Source organism: Myotis nattereri (genome assembly GCF_964212035.1).
Source record: "Myotis nattereri genome assembly, chromosome: 10".
Lineage (NCBI taxonomy): Eukaryota > Metazoa > Chordata > Mammalia > Chiroptera > Vespertilionidae > Myotis > Myotis nattereri.
This window is the reverse complement of record NC_138085.1, coordinates 70274633-70299265: the sequence shown is the minus strand read 5'-3', so window position 1 is coordinate 70299265 and position 24633 is coordinate 70274633. Positions and strand designations below refer to the sequence as shown.

General features: G+C 40.8%; 1 protein-coding gene across 2 annotated transcripts; it reads left to right on the top strand.

The window, feature by feature from the left end:
• Window positions 1–288: 288 nt before the first annotated feature.
• On the top strand, window positions 289–24416 carry YPEL5 (yippee like 5). Of its 2 annotated transcripts, none has more exons than XM_081101407.1 (3): window positions 289–402; window positions 20891–21055; window positions 22548–24416. In XM_081101407.1, exons 2-3 carry the CDS (start codon window positions 20915–20917, stop codon window positions 22770–22772), a joined length of 366 nt encoding a protein of 121 aa, XP_080957533.1. In that variant the 5' UTR covers window positions 289–402; window positions 20891–20914; the 3' UTR covers window positions 22773–24416. The 2 variants fall into 2 exon arrangements, with proteins under 2 accessions (XP_080957533.1, XP_080957532.1); XM_081101406.1 differs by lacking the exon at window positions 289–402 and adding an exon at window positions 1274–1427.
• The last annotated feature ends 217 nt before the right edge of the window (window positions 24417–24633 follow it).

The window sequence follows — 24633 nt, the reverse complement described above, 5'->3', positions numbered from 1 at the left end:
GTGCTCCTCTTTGATTGGCTGTACGAGTCCAAGGTGTCGGGTCAGGGGCGGGGCGAGCTGCCGGGAGCTTGCCCGGAGTCTCAGCTTCGGCGAGGAGTTGGCATCGCCGCGGAGGGGAGCTGGAGAAGGGGGTTGGGTGAACCAGAGAAGGGGCGTGGCCTAGCGGAAGGGGCTGGGTCCTAGGGAGGAGGCAGGGCCTAGAAATGAAGGACGTTCTGGGCCAATCGGGACAACCGACTGTTTGAGGGGCGGAGTTACTCCGGGTGATTGACACCGAGGCCCAACCAGGGAGAGGCGGGGCCAAGGCCCGGGCCTGACTAAACCTAGAGACTAGGGAGGCCGAGGGGCTTCATCCTGAGGAGGAAGGGCCGCAGGCAGCCGCGGATCTCACAGCCGCTCGGGGTAAGACTGGCGGGGGCTGGGCTCGGGGCCCTCCGGGGAGCCACCTAGGTCGGCGGCTTCGAATCAGCCCGGGGTGGGGGCCCAGGCAGGAAGTACCTCTTCCTCGTCGCGCTACCCCCAGGGTCCCAGCGAGCCGCCCCCGGCCATTAAGGGCGGCCCCCGGCCAACGGGGCTGCGGGTCGGCGAACTGAGCTGTTTCTTCTTTGTGAGGCCCAGGCGCGGCAGCTGCCGTCGGCCCGCCCCCGCCGCGCAGCCGGGACGACCAGCGCGACCGTCACGGCCGCGACCCTCAGCTCGGCGTCCGCCCTCCCGTTCCAGCCATTCCCCCCCGGCGCCGCCTCGGAGTCCCTGCCGGCCGCGGCCGAGGCCTCCCGCCTCTCCTCCTGGGCACTTTGGCCGGCGATTTCCCCCCTCTGGGCTGCCCCGCCCCCACGGGCCGCGACCCTGCCGCAGTATCGGGGGCGCGCCCCGGGGCTCGGCGCCGCGGTGGTAGGCGGGAGGCCTGCCGCCTCGCCGCGCCCCTGTCCCCGGAGTCAAGTGCGAACTCGGCTCCGAGTGGCGGGGCTGTGAGGACGCCCGGCGAGGCCTGTCCTTAGAGAGGACCACGTCCGCGGCCGACTGGAGGGCGCCGTTGGCTTTTGTTTCCCGCCCCGCGGGGTGGGCGTCTGCCCCCCGGCTGAGCGGAGGGGAGAAGCCCCCGCGGGCGCGGTGTGGCTGTGGGACGGCCGGGGGGCGCGGCAGGGCCCCGCGCCGCCGCCCGCTCAGCTGTGGGGACGGGTGTTTGTTGTTCCGCGGAAGGCCCCGCGCCCCGGCCCCTCCCTATTGGCCGGCGGCGTCACGTGCCCGCAATCAGCTGGGCCCAGCCGGGGCTGCGGGCAGCGCTGAGCTGGCGGGGCCTGGGCGGCCACGGGTCCGAGGAACTCGGCGTCCGCGTCCGGGTCCCGCGGCCGCCCCGCGCGCCCTTCCTCCTCGCTGCCGGGAGGTCGGCGCGCTCTTGCAACCCCTCCATTCTCCACTCCTGCGAGGTAGGTGGGGCCGGGAGGACTGTGAGCCGCAGGAGTGGGAACCTGGACTGCTGCAAAGATCTGTTTAATCCTCACGCCGCCTGTTCATCCTCCCTCCCCTCCGAGGGAGAGGCTGGAACGTGTACAGCTCATTTATTTTTAATTTTTTTTTCTGTTAACAGAACCCTGTTGGTAATCTGAGGATTTTTATTCCAGGTTTCCTTGACAGGTGGAAAACCTGAAGTAACCTCAGGCTAACCTTTTTTTTTTTTTTTTAGAAAATTAGACTTGCTGGTGAAGTAGCGGGGTAATAGGATATTGGCTATTTTTTTGCACAGCCACATAGGAAGTGTTTCAGCTGCTTTCCAACACAGGGTACATACATATTTATGCCAGATGTGAAGTGTCTTGGTGTATTCTTTTCCTAAAAGTTTATTGCATACTTGTGCTGTGTTAGGTAAGAAGGAAATTGCAAAAAAAAATTTAGAATTGTTTCTCTTACAGCTAACAATTTAGTGAAGAGTCGTAGGCAGATGGCAGTTGAGTAAGAATGCAAAGTTAAATATTAGTTATGAAATGAGTGTTATGAGAGAGCAAAAATAGGGCAGTGAGCGATGAAGTAAGGTGAATTTGGAAGCGTTCTGAAGTGGGTTGGTATTGATTAGAGCTAGAAGATGAAGAGGCTTTGGGTTGCTATTAGGCAAACAGGCCTGGGAGCAAAAACAAAGGCGTAGAGCAAGTACAAATAGTGAGAATGTGAAGCTTGTGCAGTTTGGCACACAAAATATTTTCCAAATATCCCATTATTTTTATGGGTATACACTGGAACACCAGCTAGAGTCACTATATAGCTCCTTGGAAAGGATTGATGTCTACCTTTTTAGAGGGTGTCCTCACCCAGCTCAGTGTCCAATACAGGCCTACTAGTTGACTTTTTGTTTTTTAATTATTATCTCTAGAAACCATCTTATCTATAGGAGAGGGAGATGACGAGTAAATTATTTAACTCTATACAAGGGCACTGAAGTGAATTAGATTTTAACAACTTTCCTAAAAAGATTAGTAAAATCCATGTGGGTTTTACTAAAATAATATCTGGTTAGGTCATTGAGGATTTACCCCTAGACTTATTTGCCTTTTCTTATGCTCTACTTAAGTGGTAGAAGAGAAAAAAACGTTTAGAAGCACTAAAAGGGAAAAGGAAATAAGGCCAAAAATAAAACTGAAAGAAGAGCTTTAGCTACCAGCCTGCAAAAAAAACTCCATGAGACATGAAGCTAGTCCTAAATATAATCATGAGTTGTGAAGATAGTCCCAAGTATATTTGTGCCCAGAATGCCATTTTCAGTTATAAAGTATCTACGTGACTATGTAAATCAATACCAGTTTCTCTGGTAATCCTGTGTAGTAATGTCTGGGTAAAGTAGGAACTGATCTTAGCTGTGACATGAACTTGCTATTTGACACCTGTATCAGGAAACCAGGTAATTAAATTATACTTCAGTCTATTCAGTGTGAGACTGTTGGACTCATAGTATTGCATCTCAACAAATTAGAGATTTTGAATTTGTCTTGGCAAAAGACTGGGGAGGTTACCAACTTGGATTGTTTAGATGACTCACTGAGTTACATGAGTAGTCTTATTTTCTAGTGATGACTAAACAAAAAGTGTTACAGAAATACAGTAAACTTGAAAAACATTTAACAACAACAAATACATTATTTGAGGATACACAACAAAAATATAAAAGTTACAGTCAAATGGAGACCTGATTCCACCACCAGAAGATCATTTAACATAGCAAAGGAAACTGGTCAGGTATTGCAAAAGAATTAACGAAAAAGAAAGCACAGCTTTCTTGTGTAACCAAAACCTTGGCTTGGTGAGTATTTTGTACAAAAATCGGAAAATTGGTTTGTGGATAAAACTCAATTTGTTATTTTCCTTTGTAGCTTTTCAATAGAATGTGGTTACAAATCACTATGAAAATAATTAATGAGATTACAATAACATTAAATGTTAATTATAGTAATCAGCCCAGCACTGTTAAAAGTTCCTTGGGTTTTGTTCCTTTCTTTGTTTTGGAGAGACTCAAAACCAGAAATACAAGCATGCTGCTTCATGTTTCCATTTTAGCTGAACCTTTTGCAAAACAAGCTCTCCTGAATGGCAGATTCCTTTAACCCTTTCTGTACTAGGTTTCCTGCAGGTGAGGCTTGTATCCTACCTTTGCCCACCACCACCTTCTGGTGCAGTTAGAAAAGCCCCTCTCAGTTCTGGTGGTTTGTGTTTTCTGTAGTGTTTGGAAAGTCTATCTGTGAAGTAGTTCCTTAGAGATGCAAATCAACACCTACTATTCTTGGTATTTTTAGGGCTGGTATGTGCTGCCTCCCTTAGGGTATTCTACTTGCCAGAGTTGAGTCCAAATTGGATTATTAATTACTGGGAGGCAAGTACCTATTTTAAGACCTAGCACTGTGACACTAATAATTTGAGATGCTTCAGAAAGCATCTAACTTCCCTCCTTGTAATTTCTGTCACCTGGTCACTTAGCTTTTCAGTAATTAACAGGAGGTGAAGCTAGTCAGTTGTTATTTGTTCTGTATTGTTTCTGAGCCTTGCTTTCTTCATCTGTAATAGCAGAGGGAAGTTGGGGTGTGGAATGGTGAAGAAGGTAATCTATTTTACTAGATGAACCTTTATTTAACATTTACTTTGTGCCAGGCACTGTTCTAAGAGTGTATTATCTCTCCAGTTCTCACAACTCAGGTGGATACTACAATTCCATTTTACAGGTGAGGAAGGGAAAGATACATTCCCCAAAGTTTACACAGCTTTTAAGGCACAGAACTGAGATTTGAACTTGGGCAGTCTAACTCAAGAGTTCAACTATCTGAGCTATATTGTTTAAATCCTGGGGGTGAGGAGAGAAGAAGGCAGAAGCTGGGTATATATTATCTATTTTTATAATCTTTTTATAGTTGATCTTCAGCATGCTGAACTGATTACAGAAAATTAAAGATTTTAGCTAGTAAAAACCATTAAAAAAAGGGAGCAGGATTAAATTGACCTTCTCAAATACTTATTGATCCTTGAACCTGAATGCTAACCAAATTTACTTTGAGAAAGACTGCCTGCTTTCTAAATGAAAGGCTCTTTCACTGTCCAAACAGGTTTTTAACCCTTTGCGGTCGTTTGTCTACTCTCAGCCACCAAAGCTTTTTTACCGTTCCGGTCCTATGTCTGCTCTCAGCCACCACAGCAAGGAACCGTACAAATCTTAACTCTATTCATTCATGTATCAGTTCATAATTTCTCTGAAAGCTCTTAAGTGTCTAAGCGACCTTGTCACGAACCAAAACATTGCCCCGACAAATCGGAGATATCGAAACTCAATATAAACAAACGCGGTCGTTCCACACTCGCCATGCAAAACGCCGTGGCGAGTCAGTCGCCTTTTGAGAGTGAAGAAATCACAAGCTTCTGAGATACTTCGCAGAATTTCAAATAAAGCTTTACAAATTACGTTTAACTGTAATTAGGCATTCTCGCTTGTTAAGATATTTCAAAATAATGCTCCAAAATGGCAAAAAGAAAGTTACCGAAAGAAGTGTACTGCGAATCTGAAAGTAACGATGAAGAGTTTTATTTTGGCACCTTGAATACTGACTCTGATGTAGAAAGTGATAACGTTTGTAGTGATTCTACTAGTAGTGACGTAGTTCCAAAAAAGAATTAATAAATCTTGTTTATCCTTCATAATCTTGCATGTTATGTATCACTGCTCTTTCAATGGAAATTAATTCCGACACCCATGTCCAAATTTAATACGACCGCAAAGGGTTAAGCAGGGGTTTTGGGTATACTTTCTGTCAATGGCTAGGTAGTGTTAACGTAAAAAAAACCATTGAAACCTGTAAAGAATTTTTGTGAGTTTATTTGAGCCAAACTGTCGACATATGCCGGGAAGCAGAACCTCAATGAATTGAGATAGTGCTCCGGAGAATGGCAGGGTTACATTCGTATTTATACATGAAATTCATTGGTGACAGATTTAAGGAGGTGGGATTAAGCGAAGCGGGGAAACCTCTGTGATAGGATAAAAAGTAAAATGATGGACACATACTTAGGTGGGTGCAGGATCAATTAACATGATAATGAAGGAATTTGTAGTATCTGCCCTGGCGCCCAGAACATTTGGTTATGCCCCAGGGCTTCCAGAAAAAGGGAAGTTACAAGTTACCCAGACACTTCAAAGGAATGTTATCTTAGAGGCAAAAAGGCAAATGGGCTCAGTAAGGATCAAAGTTGATCTTGTCAGTGAAGATACTGGCTTAGGACATAACTGCCCACCATAACTGCTTTTAGTCAAAGTTTAATTTCAGACCATCTTTTGTGGTTACTTTAGGTCTCTGAGTCTGCTAGGCTGCCACGCAGGCCTTCCCTGAGCTTGTCAGGTCAGCGTGTGGCCCCTTTCGTCCACACATCCCCCTTTTGGTCATAAATCAATCCAAAGGATGCATTGATGACCAACCTTTTGGTTGGATAACGGAGTCCCACGGTGCTAGGAAGGCTCATTCCTAGGATGTCTCAGTGTCAGCATGTCTTGCTGAACAGGTGGACCACTGGGGATGGGGCAAGACCATAACCTTAGATGGCATTTAAGGTCGAATTATTATTATTTAAAAAAGGGCAGGTAAATGGGAGGCAGTCAGGTCCTTTACGTCCTGGTTAAAAAGTATTCTGGATCATTTCTAATTTTTGAGCCATCATGATCCGAGTCTTTTTGCTATTTGTCTTAAGTTTTGCTTTTCTGCATCTAGTATAACATTTACATATCATGAACACAAAAATCACAAAGGTCTTGGTTACATCCCAGGGTTTGGAATGAGGAACCTGGTTTGCAAAAGAACAGTTTACAGAAGCAGAATTATAGTTCTGGGTCTCGGGGTCACTGGATTGACAGAAACACCTTATCCAGAGCCCTCGGGTCTTGAGACCACTGAGTTGCCAGGAACTCATTAAATTTAGAGTAATTGTGCTGCCCTGGCCTTGGGACCACTGAGTCAACTGGAATGCATTATCTGTGGTCACTAAAACAACCTAGGATAATTGCGCTGTCCTGTTTCCCAGGTACAGAAGAACGTGCTTTCCAAAACCAGTAAGATAACAATCAATGGGATGGTCATTCAATTGAATGGGATGATGTATACAATTCAGAAAATCAAATAACTTTTCCACTGCTAAGCAAAGCAAATATGTACCACACTTCATTCCCCACTGGTTTTATGTACATGAGCCAAATCATGGACTCATCTTTACTAGTTAGGGGATTGTACTACCCTCTAACTACAAGTAGTTAGACCGAATTAATTTTTCTAAACTGCCAGTTTGGCACATTTAATTTTCATTTACTCACCCCACTTATTTTAGGGGCATTCTCTATTCTGTTCCTGCTCTTCTGTCCCCTTGTGCATCTAGCCCCACTTGTCCCTGGACTTTCTCACTGGCTAGAAAAAAAAAATGGTCTTACAGTTACCAAGTGCCCTAGTGCCATGGTCCCCATTAGTACTGTCCTCACTGAAGTCCAGTTCCACTCTTGCGGACGTCGAGCCTCCTCCTGGCTCTCACGGGTGAGGCCGCTGGCTGCCGGGATCAAGGCCGTTTCCTGGTGCAGGAGCTGGGAGTGGTGTAGCCAGGTCTGGATGCCGTCAGCAGGGCGACAGTGTATAGTCCTTTTCAAGTTGGGGTGAGTCCTTAGGTAGTGAGCTTCTTTACCCACACCGAGTCCCCAGGCTGGAAAGGATGTACAGAGTCCGAGGTGGCACTCGCAGGGCGTCTCGAACAGGCTTATGGGTGGCTTGTAATTTCTGTAAGAGATCACATCCAAGAAAGGGGTACAGGCATTCTGGCAAACACAGGAATTTATGAACCACCTGGTGGCCGCCTAACTGACATCAGAGGGGGTGGCAGAACAGTCTGCAGCTGTGGTCCCGGTAGCTCCAATAATGGTGACTTCCTGTCCTGAGAGGGGAGCTACCTTCTGAGTAACTACTGAGTGCTCTGCCCCTGTATCAACCATAAAGTTCCCAGTCTGGCCCCCGATTTTCATTTCAACCATCGACTCATGGGGGCCCATTTGGAAAGAGCCCAGTCTGTCCCAGTCAGAGTCAGCTGTTGTCAGTCCGAGGAGGTCTGCCTCAGGCGGCTCTGGCCGATAGCGCTGGGTGGTTTGGATGGCCTTTCCAGCTTCTTCTGGCCTGCTCCTGCCCTGCCTGCCTCTTCACTCCTGCTGCTAAACCTTACTCTGTCCCTTCTTACACACGCAGAACCCGACCCAAGGCAGCAAGGTCTGAGCAATTTTAAAATTCCTTAACATACATTCTAAAAGAACTAATCAAAATAAGGCTTAATTTTTTTTAACTTCATTTGTCCTTGGGTGTGGACAGCAAATAACACTAATCAGATTGACATAAATGATTTAACCTTTGTTTAGGGAGGCAAATGCAAATTATTTACTCCCAAGTGTCCTTGGTTTAAGGAAGATAGGATTTCTGCTCAGTTTCCCTATTTTACTTGTTTCAGCTTACTGGCCTATCATGCATTCAACTTTCTTTTAACATTTCTCTTTTCCTTCTCATTACATACAAAACCTTCATACATTTCACACTTTCAAATTAGCCTTCAAACCCTCTTTCTCTGTCCTTCAAAAATGCATAGCCATGCCTCAGACCTTCCATTAAGTATTTCTCTTTACCTTCCTCCATCACACCTAAGCCATACTTTCCAGTTAGTTAGAACTCTTAGCCTTAATTTTTAGGTGACATGTAAATAATTAACATTCCTCAGATTAGTAATACATTCATTTTTTTTTAAGAGACACAAACAGAAATTTTACTAGCTAAATAATTTTAAACAAAGACACATACTTAAACAATAAAGACAGCTAACATTCCCCATTAAAAACTTTGAATCACCACAGCTAGCAATATCAGTTTGTGAGTATACAGGCCTTTTTGACGTCATCTTGGGATAGCTGTCTGCCTTCGTGGTCAGCAACTTCTCATCCTTGAAAGACCTCTGCTGTTTCTGGTCCTTGAAAAGTCTTTGATCTCCGCTCCAGATGGAGATGGGTGTCAGAGATGGAAGTAGATGTCCATTCACAGTCAGGTGCCTTTTTCAAATGAGAAATGTGAATCCAAAGCTAACTCCTTTAAGTTTGGCTGCACATGGGTTAGTTAGTAATACCTGGTAAGGTCGTCTCCAACGAGGTTGGAGAAAGTCTTTTATTTGGTATCTTTTCCAACACACCAAATCTCCTGGTTGTAAGCCATGATCTTTGAAATCTTCGTCGCCCGGAAGTGCACTGTGAAATGAATCTATTACCAATTTTGTAAGTTCCTATAATGCAGAATGTCTGCTCTTTACTTTTCCTTATATTTGGGAAACAAAAGATTTAAAAGTCAACAATATTTTAAACAGTCATAAGAATAATTATCCTTAATTCATTTAGTCCCATAGTTATTTTTGTTTATCCCGATTATTTGCCAGTAGGTTTTGAATTCAGTTATTCCTTGAAGTTCTATAAATCTTCATCCAGTTCAAAGATATGACCTGCTTAAAAACCTGCAATTTAGATTAAGTCAGAGTCCTTTTCATGGGTTTTTCTAAACATATAATATACCTTACAAATGCATCAGAATAAAGCTGTCCACAAATGACAAAATTTAAAGGTGGCATGGTTGTAGATTTGATAAAAACTTTGCTTTTCTATAATATAAATATGTAAGATTTTAAAATGAGGCACATGGCTTATTGCAAGCAGTGTTTTCAGCATTGAAAATAATTCATAAACTCCCAATCTGTGAAAAGCAAACACCAGAGCATCACTGGCAGATGCCCCCATGGGGATCCTGACTCTTGGCTGTCCATTCCCTGACGGGGCAGCTGCTACCCTACCCCATTGAGAGCCTCCTGTCTGCACCTGGCTCTGCGAGTTCTTTGCAATTAAATTTAAACTGTTTTTTTTGTATTAAGAATTTCAGCTGAGATCACAGAGTTAATCCTCTTTCTTTCTTTCTTTCTTTCTTTCTTTTTCAGACCAATAAGCAGCATATTTTGAATTCCTAATTATTTCAGAGAAAGCAAAAATTATTTTCTCAAAAATTTCTACATTTTAGGCATCTAGCTACCACAGCTACACATTTCTCCCAATTCAACCCGAACCTTAACATCAGTAACATTTTTAAGAATAAACTTCAAAAATATAAGACACAATCAACCAACAGATTCAATTCTACCCTCTAGATTTCGTACGAGGCATACTCAGATCAACATTATGTATTATGTCACTTCAAAATACCTAGACATAAGTTTTTATCATTTGACTCAGTAAACTCTAAGGTCTCAAGTTCCCAGCAGCTCTGGAAAACCACACCTGAGGCTGGCAAAACAGGCCTGGCCCATCCCTTGACTTTAAAACGACCATTTTTCTCTGGGGAAAGTCAAGAAGCAAATTTGTAGCTACATAATTTCTTGAGATTCAAATCCAATTATTATTATTAAGTCATTTACTTCGGCAAATTTTTGTAACAGAGACAATTTTACTGAATTTTCTTTTGGAGGCTTGTTGCTAGAACAAGCCTGCATTTCTTCCCTGGGTAAAATTCGCCATTTTTTTTTTCTAAGAAATAATCAGTCTTGGGTTTTATTCTGTACATGTGTGAAGAGACTCCAGTTTAAAACTCTATCTAAATGTCCAAAAAGAGGACAATTGCGCGCATTAGTTTTAAACCAGCTTTTCTCTTTACATGTGAACAGAAGTACCAGACGCATTTTTAAATTTTGTAAAACTTTTCAATTACGAGAAGGAGATTTTAAATCAGAATACTTGGGGAGGAGGCGTCCATATTGGACCACCATGAGTTCCCTTCTCCCCTTCCCCACATCCTGCTTTGGGGAAGTTTCAGCAAATGACTCAAATGGCGTATTTTCCCAAAGTCATGATTAATAGAAAGACATTTTAAAATTTTTTCCTATTTCACTACAACAAAGACACAAAAACATCAAGGCGCACAGAACACACTAAAGTTTACAGCAAAGAATGTCCAGCATTAGAAACTACCAAAGCAGTGTCTTTTGTCCCTGGTTCAGGAACTTCCCTTCTCTAGAATTTCAGTATATTCCCAATGGACTATTCAAAAAACAAACAAACAATGGGCTAAAGGAAAAACAGGGTGTAGACATTAATTAACTTCAGAATAGTTCTGAGACAGTCTCTAAAATTTTATTAAATTCCATCTTATTAGAATAAATTTTTCCTGTGCTTTTCTCTAGAAGCTTCCAATTTTCAAATCAAGATATGCTTCCCATGTACTCATTCAGTTTAATTTCAGAGCCGGCATTTTCTAATTTCTGCATGCAAAATATTAACATAGGTACCCCAAACAAACTGCATTTTAGCCATTTCTCAGTTAATATTTTAAAGTACTTGCAAGTAAAGGCTTCCTATCAGGAGTATTAAATGAGGGCTGGTGTCTCGGGAGTTTCTGGCCTTGGAGGCACAATTTCCCATGTTAATTTTTTATTATTATTGAATATCTGTAGTCTGAGCAAACTTTCTAGACATGTTATGCAGTGGGTCAAATGTGGCCTCAGTTTCTCTCCCGGCTGTCTAAAACCACAGGAAAGGTTTAGGGCCCGGGCAGACCAAGCCTTAAGGTGGCCCCCTAGATAAGCCATTTATACAGTGAAGGTTTTCTTATTTGCTCAGACTCTCAGAAAGCAATTCTAGTCTGAAGAGCCGAAATCAAAACCAGCCACCCATTTTTTCCTCCAGTCCTGCCTTAGCCTAGGTTCCGCTGTGAACCCTTAACCTGGGGTCCTAATCAACCCCAATTCCACCTCGAGGATTTTAAAACAGCTCAAATAAAGTCCGACCTTCCACCAAAGGAAGGGAAGGTTCTGGATCCAAGAGAAAACTCACCCAAGTTCACTTGGTACGGCGGGGAGCCGGCGGGGCTCAATGGGCCCCTTGCTGGATCCTAGCACCGAGTCCGAGCCCGCAAGGTGGTACCGGGTGAGCTTCTTTGGAATCCTGCCGCGACTACGCCAATTAATGTTAACGTAAAAAAAACCATTGAAACCTGTAAAGAATTTTTGTGAGTTTATTTGAGCCAAACTGTCGACATATGCCGGGAAGCAGAACCTCAATGAATTGAGATAGTGCTCCGGAGAATGGCAGGGTTACATTCGTATTTATACATGAAATTCATTGGTGACAGATTTAAGGAGGTGGGATTAAGCGAAGCGGGGAAACCTCTGTGATAGGATAAAAAGTAAAATGATGGACACATACTTAGGTGGGTGCAGGATCAATTAACATGATAATGAAGGAATTTGTAGTATCTGCCCTGGCGCCCAGAACATTTGGTTATGCCCCAGGGCTTCCAGAAAAAGGGAAGTTACAAGTTACCCAGACACTTCAAAGGAATGTTATCTTAGAGGCAAAAAGGCAAATGGGCTCAGTAAGGATCAAAGTTGATCTTGTCAGTGAAGATACTGGCTTAGGACATAACTGCCCACCATAACTGCTTTTAGTCAAAGTTTAATTTCAGACCATCTTTTGTGGTTACTTTAGGTCTCTGAGTCTGCTAGGCTGCCACGCAGGCCTTCCCTGAGCTTGTCAGGTCAGCGTGTGGCCCCTTTCGTCCACAGTAGTGAATATTGTAATCTTTGTAAACCATAGGGTTTCAGTTGCAACTACTCAAACTCTGCCATTGAAGTGAGAAAGCAGCCAATTATAAATAAATATGCGGGTGTTTGTGTCCCAATAAAACTTTAAGACACTGGAAATTGAATTTCATGTAATTTTCATGTGTCACAGAATAGTCTTCTTTTGATTTTTCTCCCCTACCAGTTAAAAGTGTAAAATTCTTAGCTTATGGGCCATACAGAAACAAGTGGTGAGCTGCATTTTTCCCACAGGCCTTAATTTGCTGACCCCTGCTTTTAAGGAAATTATTTAGCAATAAGCCAGACCAAAGAATAAGCTACCGTAATATTTAATGTGTGTGTGTGTGTGTGTATTAATACCACTAATGAAAGTGGAATTTGCAATTAAAAGATACCCAAAAAAATGAAATATTTAAGTATAAATCTCACAAAATGTATACGAGATCTATATGAGGAAAAGTATAAAACTCTAATGAAATCAAGAACTAAATAAATGGAGGGAGATTTCATGTTCATGGTTAGGAAGAATCAATGTTATTGAGATGTCAGTTTTTCCTAACTTGATCTGTAGATTCAATGCAGTCCTAATCAAAATCCCAACAAGTTACCTTGTGAATATGAACAAACTGCTTCTAAAATTTCTATAGAGAGGCAAAAGACTCAAGAGTAGACAACGCAGTATTGAAGAAGAATAAAATGGGAAGACTTGACACTACCTGATTTCTAGACTTGCTATAAAGTGATAGTGATCAAGATTATGTGGTATTAGCAAAAGAATAAGACAAATAGATCAGTGGGACAGAATAGAGAGCCCAGAAATAGACCCATAGAAATATAGTAATCTGATCTTTGACAGAGAAGCAGGGCAATACAGTGGAGCAAAGATAGCCTTTTTACTAAGTGGTGTGGGACAACTGTACATCCACGTGCAAAAAAATTGGATCTAGACAAACACCTTACACCCCCTTCAAAAAAATTCAAAATGGATCACGGGACTAAATGAAAAAAGCAAAACTAAAAAACTAGAACATAAGAGAAAACCTACATGGTCATGGGTACAGCAGTGACTTTAAATGTAACACCAGTGGCATGATCCATGAAATAAATAATTGGTAAGCTTAAGTTTATTAAAATTTAAAACTGCTCTGTGAAGGACAACGTCAAGAAAATGAGAAGACAGGCCACAGACTTGGAGAAAATATTTGCAAAAGGCATATCTTATAAAGGACTACTGTCTAAAACAAAAAATAAACACAACGAAAAACAAGAAAACCTCTTTAAAAAATGGGCCAAAGACTTTGACAGACATCTCACCAAAGACGTGGCAAGCAGCATGTGAAAAGATGCCCCACATTATATGTAATCAGGGAAATGTGAATTAAAACAAAAATGAGATACCACTACACACCCAAAAGAATGGTCAAAATCCAGAAAACTGACACCACCGAATGCTGCCGAGGATATAGCCCGAGATGTCAAACTCACGGCCCACAACAAATATTTTTGCGGCCCAGCCAATATAACAGTATGTAAGAAACATACCGTTTTAATTAAAATTTCGTGACTTAATTTTTACAATATCCTGTTATACATAATTAATAAGGAACTACAACGTTCGCACCATTTCTCTCCACTAATAACTAGCAGCGAATATTAGCAGCCGGTTGCCACATCATTAGTCTTATACTGACTTGTTTGTTGTGCGCAACAGGAAATATTTCGCTTTCAGAGAACAAGATAAGTTTATTTGTGTTACACTTATTTATGCAGTTATTCAGTGTCTGGTAAGTTAATGTTCAAGAAAAAATACTAATTTTTATTAAAATGTTCTATTTTATGTGAACAATTACTCATTTAAGTTCTTTGTATTCAGCATGTCTATTGAAATAAACCTATGTTTCTATCAAAATTGAAGTTTTTGGTTTTTTTTGCAGCCCACATAAACTTAAACCTTGTTTATTTGGCCTATGTTATCTTTGAGTTTGACATGCTTGGTGTAGGTTCATTAATTATAACAGATGGACCATTCTGGTAGGGGATATTGATAATGAGGGAGACTGTGCATGTGTGGAGCAGGAGATATATAGGAAACCTACCCTAATTTGCTCTGAACCTGTAATTGCTCTAAAAATTTAAATCTCAATTTAAAAAATAGTCTTTTAGAAAATTGTTTTATTGTCTTGGATTCAAACTACATTCCTGGACACTGCCTTTCATGGATTCCTAACCAGTTTATTTTCTATATTTTTATTGACTTCAGAAAGGAAGGGAGAGGGAGACAGAAATGGGAACATCAGTGATAAGAGAGATTCATGGTTTGGTTGCCTTGAGTCAGAACCCGGGCATGTGCCCTTGACAGGAATCGAACCTGGGACCCTTAAGTCCACAGGCTGACACTCTATTTACTGAGTCAAACCAGCTAGGACTCGTGGATTTCTGAAAGAGAAGTCCCCTCCCCCCTTTTAAAAAATAGATTCTATAAATCCTGTAAATTTCTAAAAAGTTACATAAAAAGGGAGAGGTCCTAAAATGTGATCACTTCCCCAGAGTCTCCTATTAAAATAGTAATTGAAAATTCTAGGTTGTAAATGTGCTATTTGTTGAAGGGGGAGGAAATCATATATACTAGTAATATAAAAGGCTAATATGCAAATTGACTAAATGGTGGAGTGACCAGTCGCTATGACACACACTGACTACCACGGGGCAGATGCTCAATTCAGGAGTTACCCCCTGGTGGTCAGTGTGCTCCCACAGGGGGAGTGCTGCTCAGCCAGAAGCCAGGCTCACGGTTGGCGAGTGCATTGGTGGTGGTGGGAGCCTCTCCTACCTCCGTGGCAGTGCTCCAAGGACTCCTCGGGGGATGTCTGAGGGATCCTGGACTGCTAGAGGGCACAGGCCAGGCTGAGGGGTCCCCTGTCCCCCCAGTTCATGAATGTTGTGCACCAGGCCTCTAGTAACTAAAATAATGATCTATATATCATTATGAATTTCACTTATATTTTCAACCTGGCCCCTCACTGTTTCCAGTAATTTCAAATAAACTGATAATAGGCTCCCAGCTAAACAATCAAGTTTGGTACTTAAATTATTTCAACTTTTTAGGGATTTTAGTAACCTGGAACTAAGAAAAGCTAATATCAAAGAGGCCTTATTTATAAAATTATTTGGGAATGGTAGTTACAGAAATTCAGATTATTAAATTACTGTTTTTTTTCTTGAAAGTTGAGAAGGAAGAAAACATCTTAAAGCTTTAACTTTGGTTATAAACTTGAACTTCAACACCAACAGATATCAAAACACGCATTTTATTTCTTAAGGACACACTAAGATGGCCCCCGGAATCAACACAGAGAATCAACACATGTTTTAGCATCATGTGGCTGAAGAGATTTTAAAATCCTTTGAGTCCAAGCGAGGTGATTAGCATATTTGGGAAATACTTTAAATCTAAAACAATCAGAAAGTAGATCAGTGGCTGGCTGTGGCTAGAGATGGGAAGAGGAATTAACTGCAGAAGGGTTTGTGGGAATTGGGGGAGGTGATGGAAATAATTCTAAAGCTGGTTTGTGGTGCTGATGGCACACTTTATAAACATACTAAAAGCCATTCAGTTTTACACATACAGTGGCTAATTTTATGGTATGCATGTATTCCTTTTAAAATATGGTATTTTGTTTTGTTTTAACGAATCAGCTATATTCTGTCCTGTCAGAAAAAAAGTTTCAAAGTTTGTAATCTATATGAGCCCATGTTTTTAGTAGCACTATCTAATTTAGCACAAATGGGACCTGTGATTGTGTGGTGGATTTGATAATATACTCCACACTCCCTAACTACAAGACATTTATCTAGAAGTGATGAGAATTTGAATTAAGACATTGACTAGGGAGAGGGAGGTAAGACCTCTAAAAGTGATTTAGGAGGTATTGCCGATTTTGTGATTTCTTCTAAGGATTTGCCAGGGTTTCTAGTTTAGGAGTGTGTGTGATTGGAATTGCCACCAACCAAGATAGGGAATACAGGATCAGCATGGAGGCAGGAGGGGTACATGATAAATGGAGCAAGATGTAGTTCAGATACCAGTCATATAATCTTTATTCCTCTACAAAAGGGAGGTAATAAATACCTACTTTAGAAATTGTCGAGGTTAAGTATGTAAAGTACCAGAGGCAGTGTCCCATACAGTGTAGACACTAAGTAATCATTAGGTCTAAGGAAGAGTTCAACATATCATCCAGGTTCAGAGAGGTCTGATTCAGTTATTATGTCTTAAATAGTCAAGTGGCATACTGATTGATGGCAGCCTCTTGAGAGTTTGGATAGTGTAAGTCAGTAGTAAGTTGTTTCTAGCCCTCCAAAGCTAAGGCTTAACACTTGGAATCTAATGACCCTACAGAGGTTTTCCTACTTCTCAAGAGCTTTGACAGCAAGTGTTGTTTGCTTGCTTTTGCTAGATTCCATGGCATTTTAGCTTATCCCTCTTGGCAAATAAGAACAGTTTTCTTATGAAAACTACATTTTACAGTTTTATCCAATAAATATAAACATATAAATGGCGGCCACAATTAGGAATGGTGATTTTGCACTGATATATTTGGTTTTGGTAATGAATCATATAATTGACTACAGTAAAAATACTTGGGTAAAAGTAAAAAATAGAATTTGAAGCAGGGAGAAGGAAGCATGTTAAATCTGTTTACCCCACTTACGAATGAAGAGTTTGCCTGTATCCAGTAGCAAATGATCACAGCTATATTGTAATTTTGAACCAAAGGTAGAATGTTGTAGGCAGAAGGCATAGGGAAAGTTCATTTTGAAATCCAGTACATTTTCCACAATAGCATTGTATTAGCCATGGTCAGTTCAAAAACATCTAGTTTCTCCTGCATTATGGTTGAAATAAATCACAACATGCTTTTTTATTTTTAGTTTGAAGTAATCAGGTTTAAAGTAATAAGTTCCAGAAACCCACGCTGGAAGCTAAATCACTGTACAAATACTAGTGTTCAGAGAAATATGGAATCTGAGTGTTATCGGTGGAATTGGAGTTCTTGAGTGACAGAGGAAAAGAATTTATGAGTCCGTCCCCCCCTCCCCCACCCTGACCATGGGAGGATGGCTGCTGTTAGAAATCTTTATTGATGATGAAAAATGAAGAGGTTCCCCTTCAAGGTCCCACCTTTGTCCATCTTGTCACGGAAAAAGTCCAGTTTTGTCTTCTCTGGGGCTAGAATAAAGGCCACTGCCCAGAATTTCTTTTCTTACATTAAAGTACTAGTACAGTCCGATCTAGCATCTGGCTAGCTTAGCTTGTGTTTCCAGCTGCAGTCCATTGTGTATGGGGTCCACATGGCTATGGAGAGAGAGCAGGTGAGTGCAGGTCACAGAGCAAGAGAGAACAAGAGCAAGATCCAGGGAACTCGAGGGATTTTTTTTACCGGGAGCTTCTTCAAACTAACCAATTAACTCTCCAAGATCTTGCACACTTCTGATGGGTTCCACTCCCTAGCAGCCAATCCATTATTCCCCTGGCTAGACTGACAGGCAAGCACCTTCCCTACATCTTCCTTACTTCTGTGCTCCCCTATCTTCCCCCAACAATCCAGTACTGGATGGGGGAAGGGAGGGGTGTTAATCCCTTTGAGGAATAATACTGTGTGAAGCTGCAGCTTCCTGGTGAAACTTCACAGGTAAACATGCTTACAAAGTCTGGCCTCCCCTTACTTCCCTTTTTTAATATTAACATGCTAATTATGATGATAACATGAAGACTATGTCTTAAAAGGTGAGAGTGTAAAACTTTGTTGTTGATTATTTTCTGTAAAGGACCAGTAGTAAGAAACATGACCAAAATCAACTCACAGGATTGATGAATGATTTATTTCTATCAAGAGTAGGGGCCCCGTGCACAAATGTGTGCGCTTTGAAAGGAACTGTGGAGGCCACGAGGCTATGGTGGACACGGGTGGGTCTCGACCCATCCTCTGTGTCCGCGGGCCCTGGTCCCCTGTCTACTGGCAGCCCCGACCCCGCCGCTGCTGCCGCTCCCAAGCGCTGACAATGCCAGCCCCACTCACACCTGCTGACAGTGTGGAGTGATTGGGGCTGGTGCCAGCAGCAGGCGTGGGCAGGGCCAGCACCATCAGCGGGTGCTAGCTGCAGCTGCTGCCCCCAATCACCCCTCAGGAGCAGGGGAAGGTGGAGAAGCCCACAGGGGCGATCGGGGCCAGCAGCCGCCACTCACCCCACTGACAGCGCTGGTCCTGCCATTCACCCCACTGACAGCGCCTAGCGATTGGGACTGGCAGCGGGTGCGAGCACCGGGCGGAACTGTGGCACGAGGGAGCAAAGAATTTTCAGTAACCACCAGAGGCTTGCCCTGATGACAGTGACCGGTGCCCCACCTTGGTCTGGCGCCTCCTGGTTGTCAGCGCACATCATAGTGACCAGTTCAATTGTTCCGCCATTCAGTGTATTTGCATATTAGGGTTTTATATATACAGATAGATTCTTAAATGTATTAATTATGTGATGTAGGATGGAGATTGAGCAAATGCAGTGAGAGATGTAAAGTTGTAGCTACCTCTCAACTTTAGTTAGTTGTTGCTCTACATAAATACTTGCCCATGTTGCCAGGTATCCCCATTGTTTTTTTATATATATAAAAAAAAGACCAAATAAACAGGTTCTTTAATGAAATCTCTCAAATCTTCAGTGGCAGCTCAACTGTTTTTTTATTAACACATTAAGCGCCCTGTCAGTCACCGGTGACTGACACTATACTTCCCGTCGGAAGACAAAACAGGCTGGGCACTTAATGTGTTAAAAACAAAACTGGTGCTCGCTTCAGTAGCACATATACTAAAATTGGAATGATACAGGGAAGATTAGCATGGCCCCTACGCAAGGATGACATGCAAATTAGTGAAGCATTCCATATTTCTTTTTTAAAGAATAAAACTGTAGGCCAAACAAAACATGGCCACATATGCTTTGTGAGAAAAGGGTTATTTGTCTGTTTTGTTCGCTGCTCTATCCCTAAACCACCAAATGAATTCAGCCTGCAAGCCTCGAATTTGCAGCCTGTGACTTTGTAACAGCATTGTGTTCTTAAGCACCATCTGGAAAAAGTAATGCTATCATATTAAGGGCTGAAACAATAGGCAGTAAATCTTAGCTATTGTCCTTTTGCAGAAAGATAGAAAACTACATATCATGTCTTAAGTCTCAGTGTTTTACCCAAGGTTTATTCATAGACATTCTTATTTGTGGACTGGTTTTCCTTTTGCCAGTTATAAATTGTATATCAATAATCACATTTACTAGTGGGCTTCACATTAAAAAAAAAAAAAAAAAAAGGAGGCAGAAAGGTACAAAATGGATGGCACACTTAAACCCAGTCATATCAATAATCACATTTACTAATGGGCTACACATTAAACAAAAAAAAAGGAGGCAGTTATAAATTGTACTTATATCCACCATTTGTTTTCCATTCCTTATTAAACTTCCATATTATAATGTTTAATGGGAGTCGTAATGATCTTTGTGATAATGGCATTTCTGATGGCATTAGAACTTCCAATGGCTGAGGAAGTTCACAGGTGTAAGGAGAAATGGAACTTTTTAAAATTTGTAATGGAATTTCCCCAAATTTAAGATGACAGTGGAATCTTTTTCATAGTGGCAACTATATTCTGCATGCCATTTCAAAAACGTATAATATTCAATATTTAAAACACAAGAGCTAACAACTACACCCAGGAATAAATTACTTTTTAAATGAAAACTATAGTATAGTCTTGACTAGATCTAAGTTGGATTCAGAGTTTTCTCTCCTCCCACCCCCATGTTTCATCATGTCTGTGACTTAACCATTATGATATATTAACTAAGTTATGTTATAATGGTTCATCTTTCCCTTCACTGTACTTGTTTTTTAGCCTTATGCCAAGCTTAGACCATCTTGTGTGCCCTCCTCTTAGAGGAGGCAAAGTACAGTAATGGAATAAGTTTGGCTTTGAGTTGGGTTATTTGCATTCTTGTTATGATTTTTCTGTTCTTGAAAGTTGTGTAAACTAGGACCAGATAATATCTTTGGATAATCTATGAAATAGGGGTGAGAGCCTCACAGACTTGTGATGGTTTTTGAAATAAGTGAAGTACCTAGTACAGTGCTCCATGGACTCAAACTTTACTATAATATTGGTGCCATCACCCCTATATTGTTGTAGATAACACTTGATGATCAGAAACCCACTTGTTTTGTGATTGCCCCTTTTTCTACTCTTATCTGATCAACTCACTCAAGTTCCACAAGTCTTTTCTCGAATTACCCATACTCACAATGTATACTTAACATTTGAGCTAAACCTTTTTTCTCACTTCTCTACCTGTGGCTTTCATCATTCCATTTCTGATATTCCACATTCTTACTCTTTTTTCATACCAACCAAAAGAGAAGCGATACCCTTTCTTTTTCTGCCTAAGCATGCTTAATTCCTTGGCTTACTGCTTCTAAAATATTCTCTCTTTTTTTCTTTAAAATATTCTTAGATTGCATGTGCCAATTTCTTGGTTCAGTGCATGAACTTTGGATCCTTTTGTTCGGTCAGCTATTTCACATACTGAATATTATAAAACAGAGATCACATATATAAGTGGTTCCCTGTGACCCCCACCAAGTAGATACTAACAATTTTTAAAAATCATAATGCATTTATTGTCCTTTTCCATTTGCTCCTAGGGTTTTAGAACTTCAACTATAAAAATGGGCAGAATTTTCCTTGATCATATTGGTGGTACCCGTCTGTTTTCTTGTGCAAACTGCGATACGATTCTGACCAACCGCTCAGAACTCATCTCCACTCGATTTACAGGTGCCACTGGAAGAGCATTTCTTTTTAACAAGGTTTGTGGGAAAATCAGTTTTATTTCCTAAGTGGGTCAAGTGGTGGATATATTTGACAGTAGTTCCAGAATACTCCTCAGAACTTGGAGATACCAGGAAGGCTTAAGAATGAGAGCTGCAATCTGTAGAAATTATTACCCACTAACTTGTCTTTGAGTGGACCTTAGGAAGGTATTACTAGAATATGATTTTTTAAATTGGAAGTTGAAAGACGGTTATAATAAGAAGGGTAGTCTCCATTTAGAAAACATTAGTGTAAGAATTTAGTAGGGACTTCATAGACTATGGAAGGAAGGGGCTGAGACATCCCCATATTCCTGTCACTGATTTATTTTTATAGGGAGATAGCTTGACAATGCAAATGAATAAGAATCATCTAACCAACTTCCCTTGCTCTAATTTATGCTCACCAGTCATCCCTCTGATTATGATTTAGTTTATTACATAGGTTTGCCAACAGGAAGTTTACTCATTTACAAACAATTGTCTAATCTATCTGCTTCTCTAATTTCTGACTTGCTTTGAAATTAGTTGATGTGATATCTGCCTCCTGGAGTCTAATGTGTACTAGTGAGGTTGAATTTCCAAGTCTTTTAGGCTAAGGAACAGAACTAGTACAAATGCATTGCTCTTAGAAGGTCATCTAAACTTCCCCAATGGACACCCTTCTGTTCAATTCAGAAACAAGTTTTTCTCTCAAAGAATTGGTAGTGTATACTCTTTGATCTTTATTTGGATATAGGGCATGAGCTGGCACACCACGGCAGGCCAGCTTCCTGTGTTTTTTTAAAAAAAAAATAAAAAAGTTTAATGAAGCTCAGCCATGCTCATTCATTTATGTATTATCTATGGCTGCTTTTGTGCTACAACAGCAGGCTAAATAGTTACAATGAAGAACGCATTGACCTCAAAGCCAAAAATATTTATTATCTGGCCCTTTATAGAAAAGTAAAGTATAGCGTATTCAGAATCATTGGAAATTCTTCACAGATTCTTTGAACTCTCTTGAAAACAGTGTGTTGTCATGTATGATATAAAGTAGGCTTATCCTAGTCTGTATATAAAATGTATTTTCAGAAACAAATTCAGTAAACTTTTAAATAAAATACCTTTTGTGTGCTAGGTCTTTTACATTGGTAGCCTTGTTTGCACTCATGATTGAGTAGTGAATAATAACAATTAGACACAACCCTACAATTTATGTATCAAAGTCAAGGACTCTTCTGTACAACTCAGAAATGTAACTAGTATTTATAGTGTGGATTGGACTAGTACATTAATGTGTGATCTCATTAGATGTCCAGTACAGTGCAATTCCAGATGTTTACCTGTCCCAGCAGCTTCTAAAAATAGCTCTTGGGAAGGGGTGTTGTAGGTCTGATAAAGTAACTGCTGTTTGCTTTTCTGAATTTGCTGTTAACTGCACCAACCAAGTATTGTGTACTTTTTGGCAAATAATTTACTTTTGCAATTTTGTTTTCACGTTTCTTAGGTAGTTAACCTGCAGTACAGTGAAGTGCAAGACCGGGTCATGCTTACTGGCCGCCACATGGTTCGAGATGTGAGCTGTAAAAACTGCAATAGCAAACTGGGATGGATCTATGAGTTTGCCACTGAAGACAGCCAGCGTTATAAGGAAGGCCGTGTGATCCTGGAACGTGCTCTAGTTCGAGAGAGTGAGGGTTTTGAGGAGCATGTACCATCTGATAACTCTTGAAGAAAAAGAGAGAACTTCATCTTTTCCCAGGTCTCCTTCACTGAAAACAAAAATCTACTTACATACACTGTCACCTTAGCACAGAGTCGGATTCATGAACTGCGGAACAAGAGGTTATGAGAATCTAAGATGGAACCTTTCTTTCTTTCTTTTTTTAATTTTCTATTTTACATCCAACAACAGTATGTAGAGAGAATATTATGCAGATGCTGTTAAATTTTTTTCCCTACTTTTACATCTTGAGGCAGAATAATCTATCTGCAGCTACATGGTGGGCTATGTGAGAAAAAAATCTGGGCTATTAGAGTGGAAAAATGTGTTTTATGTAAATTTTGAAAGGAAAATGTGTTAAGAGCATGGTTTTTAAATGTATTTGGGCTTTATTTTAAAACTTTTTTATTTCACTTGATTTGCTAGCTTCAGAGAAGAGATCCGAGTTTGTGACCAGCGCTAAAGGTTCAGTGTTAGTTAGTATGGCTTGTGCTGGCCATTGTGCCATAATCTTGTTGGAGATGAACCATAGCACCAGAGCCCATTCTTCCTTGTCGGTCTTGACCCAAAGATGCCACCATTCCTAGTTACTTGTCACCACGTAATTGGTGTTGATTGGAAACTTTTCCTGAAATGGGGCAGAAATGCTTGGTGTCCTTTCCATGTAACGTAAGCATAGTAATATAAATAAAGTAATAGTTGAATGTTTTTGGTCCTGTGTTGCTTTTAAAAAACATTCTTTAAAAGAGTAGAATATTTGATCATTTTCATATTGCTGTTTCTTTTCAACTCTTAAGCTAAATTGACTGCTTATGAGATACTACTTTGTTTAAATTAAAGCATACTGTTTAAACCCCTACAGTATTGTATTTAGAAAACAGTTGAACAGAATGTCAATGTGCATTCATGCAGAAAGCATATCATCTGCATCTGTTCTAAAAGAGAGGGGGAGATGAAGCAGCCTGTCTAAAAATACTATTCTGCAAAGCATTTCAGCCTGTCCTCAGTTTTGCTTTGATTTTGACAAGTCTGTAGAGCCTAATAGTTTCATCAAAGGACTAGCTCTCATAAGCATTATTTTCTCAACTCTTTCCTAACTCAGCTATTGAAATTGAAGCTGTACTTGGTCCCTTCAAGTGGAAGGGAATCAAATTTGACTCAGGGTGTTAATCTTAGCCCAAAATTTACATTATGAGCTATTAACATGTAAATGTTTCTTTATTCAAAGTATTTCTAGTAATCTAGTATTTGTTTCTGGTAGAGTAAATGACATTAAAATTGGCTAATTTGAATGGATGTTTGAGTGCCCAATTTATAGGTCTTTGTCTAAAGAGGAAATTTATCTCAATTAGTAAATCTGTCATTGATATTAGACGTAACTTGTCAGTTCAGTTAAGATTAAATTTCTCTTACCTTCGGGCTCTTGGTTAGAGGCATAGAAATCTGGTTAAGTAGGTATATAATGCATTTGAGATAAGTGGACACAAATTCTGTGTTTCCTTCACTGTGGACTAAATCTTCAAGCATTAAGAAGCAAGATTCATTCCCATTAATTTCATACCGGTCTTTGATTATATGCAGATTCCTAGTAGCATGCCTTACTTATAGCACTGTGTGCATTTGCTGTTATAATAAAGTATATTTTGACTTGCATTGGTGCAATACTGCTACTTATTTTTCACTGATCCTTGTCTAGTAATCACCTTGTCTTAGTTTTATCTATGAACACATACATCATATCTTTGAATGACTATAGCTGGCTTCAGTTGGCGCCAGGTGGCATTGTGGCTTAGTTAACTCTACCTAATTTACACCTGGGATATTTAATTCTCCAGTATTAACTTTTCTGAGATTATTTTGCTTCAGATGC

Bases quoted from the DNA above. Each gene is read 5' to 3' on its own strand.
- YPEL5 (XM_081101407.1), top strand. From the start codon at position 20,915: ATGGGCAGAATTTTCCTTGATCATATTGGTGGTACCCGTCTGTTTTCT. The intron at 21,056-22,547 runs GTTTGTGGGAAA...CACGTTTCTTAG, and splicing joins GAGCATTTCTTTTTAACAAG to GTAGTTAACCTGCAGTACAG.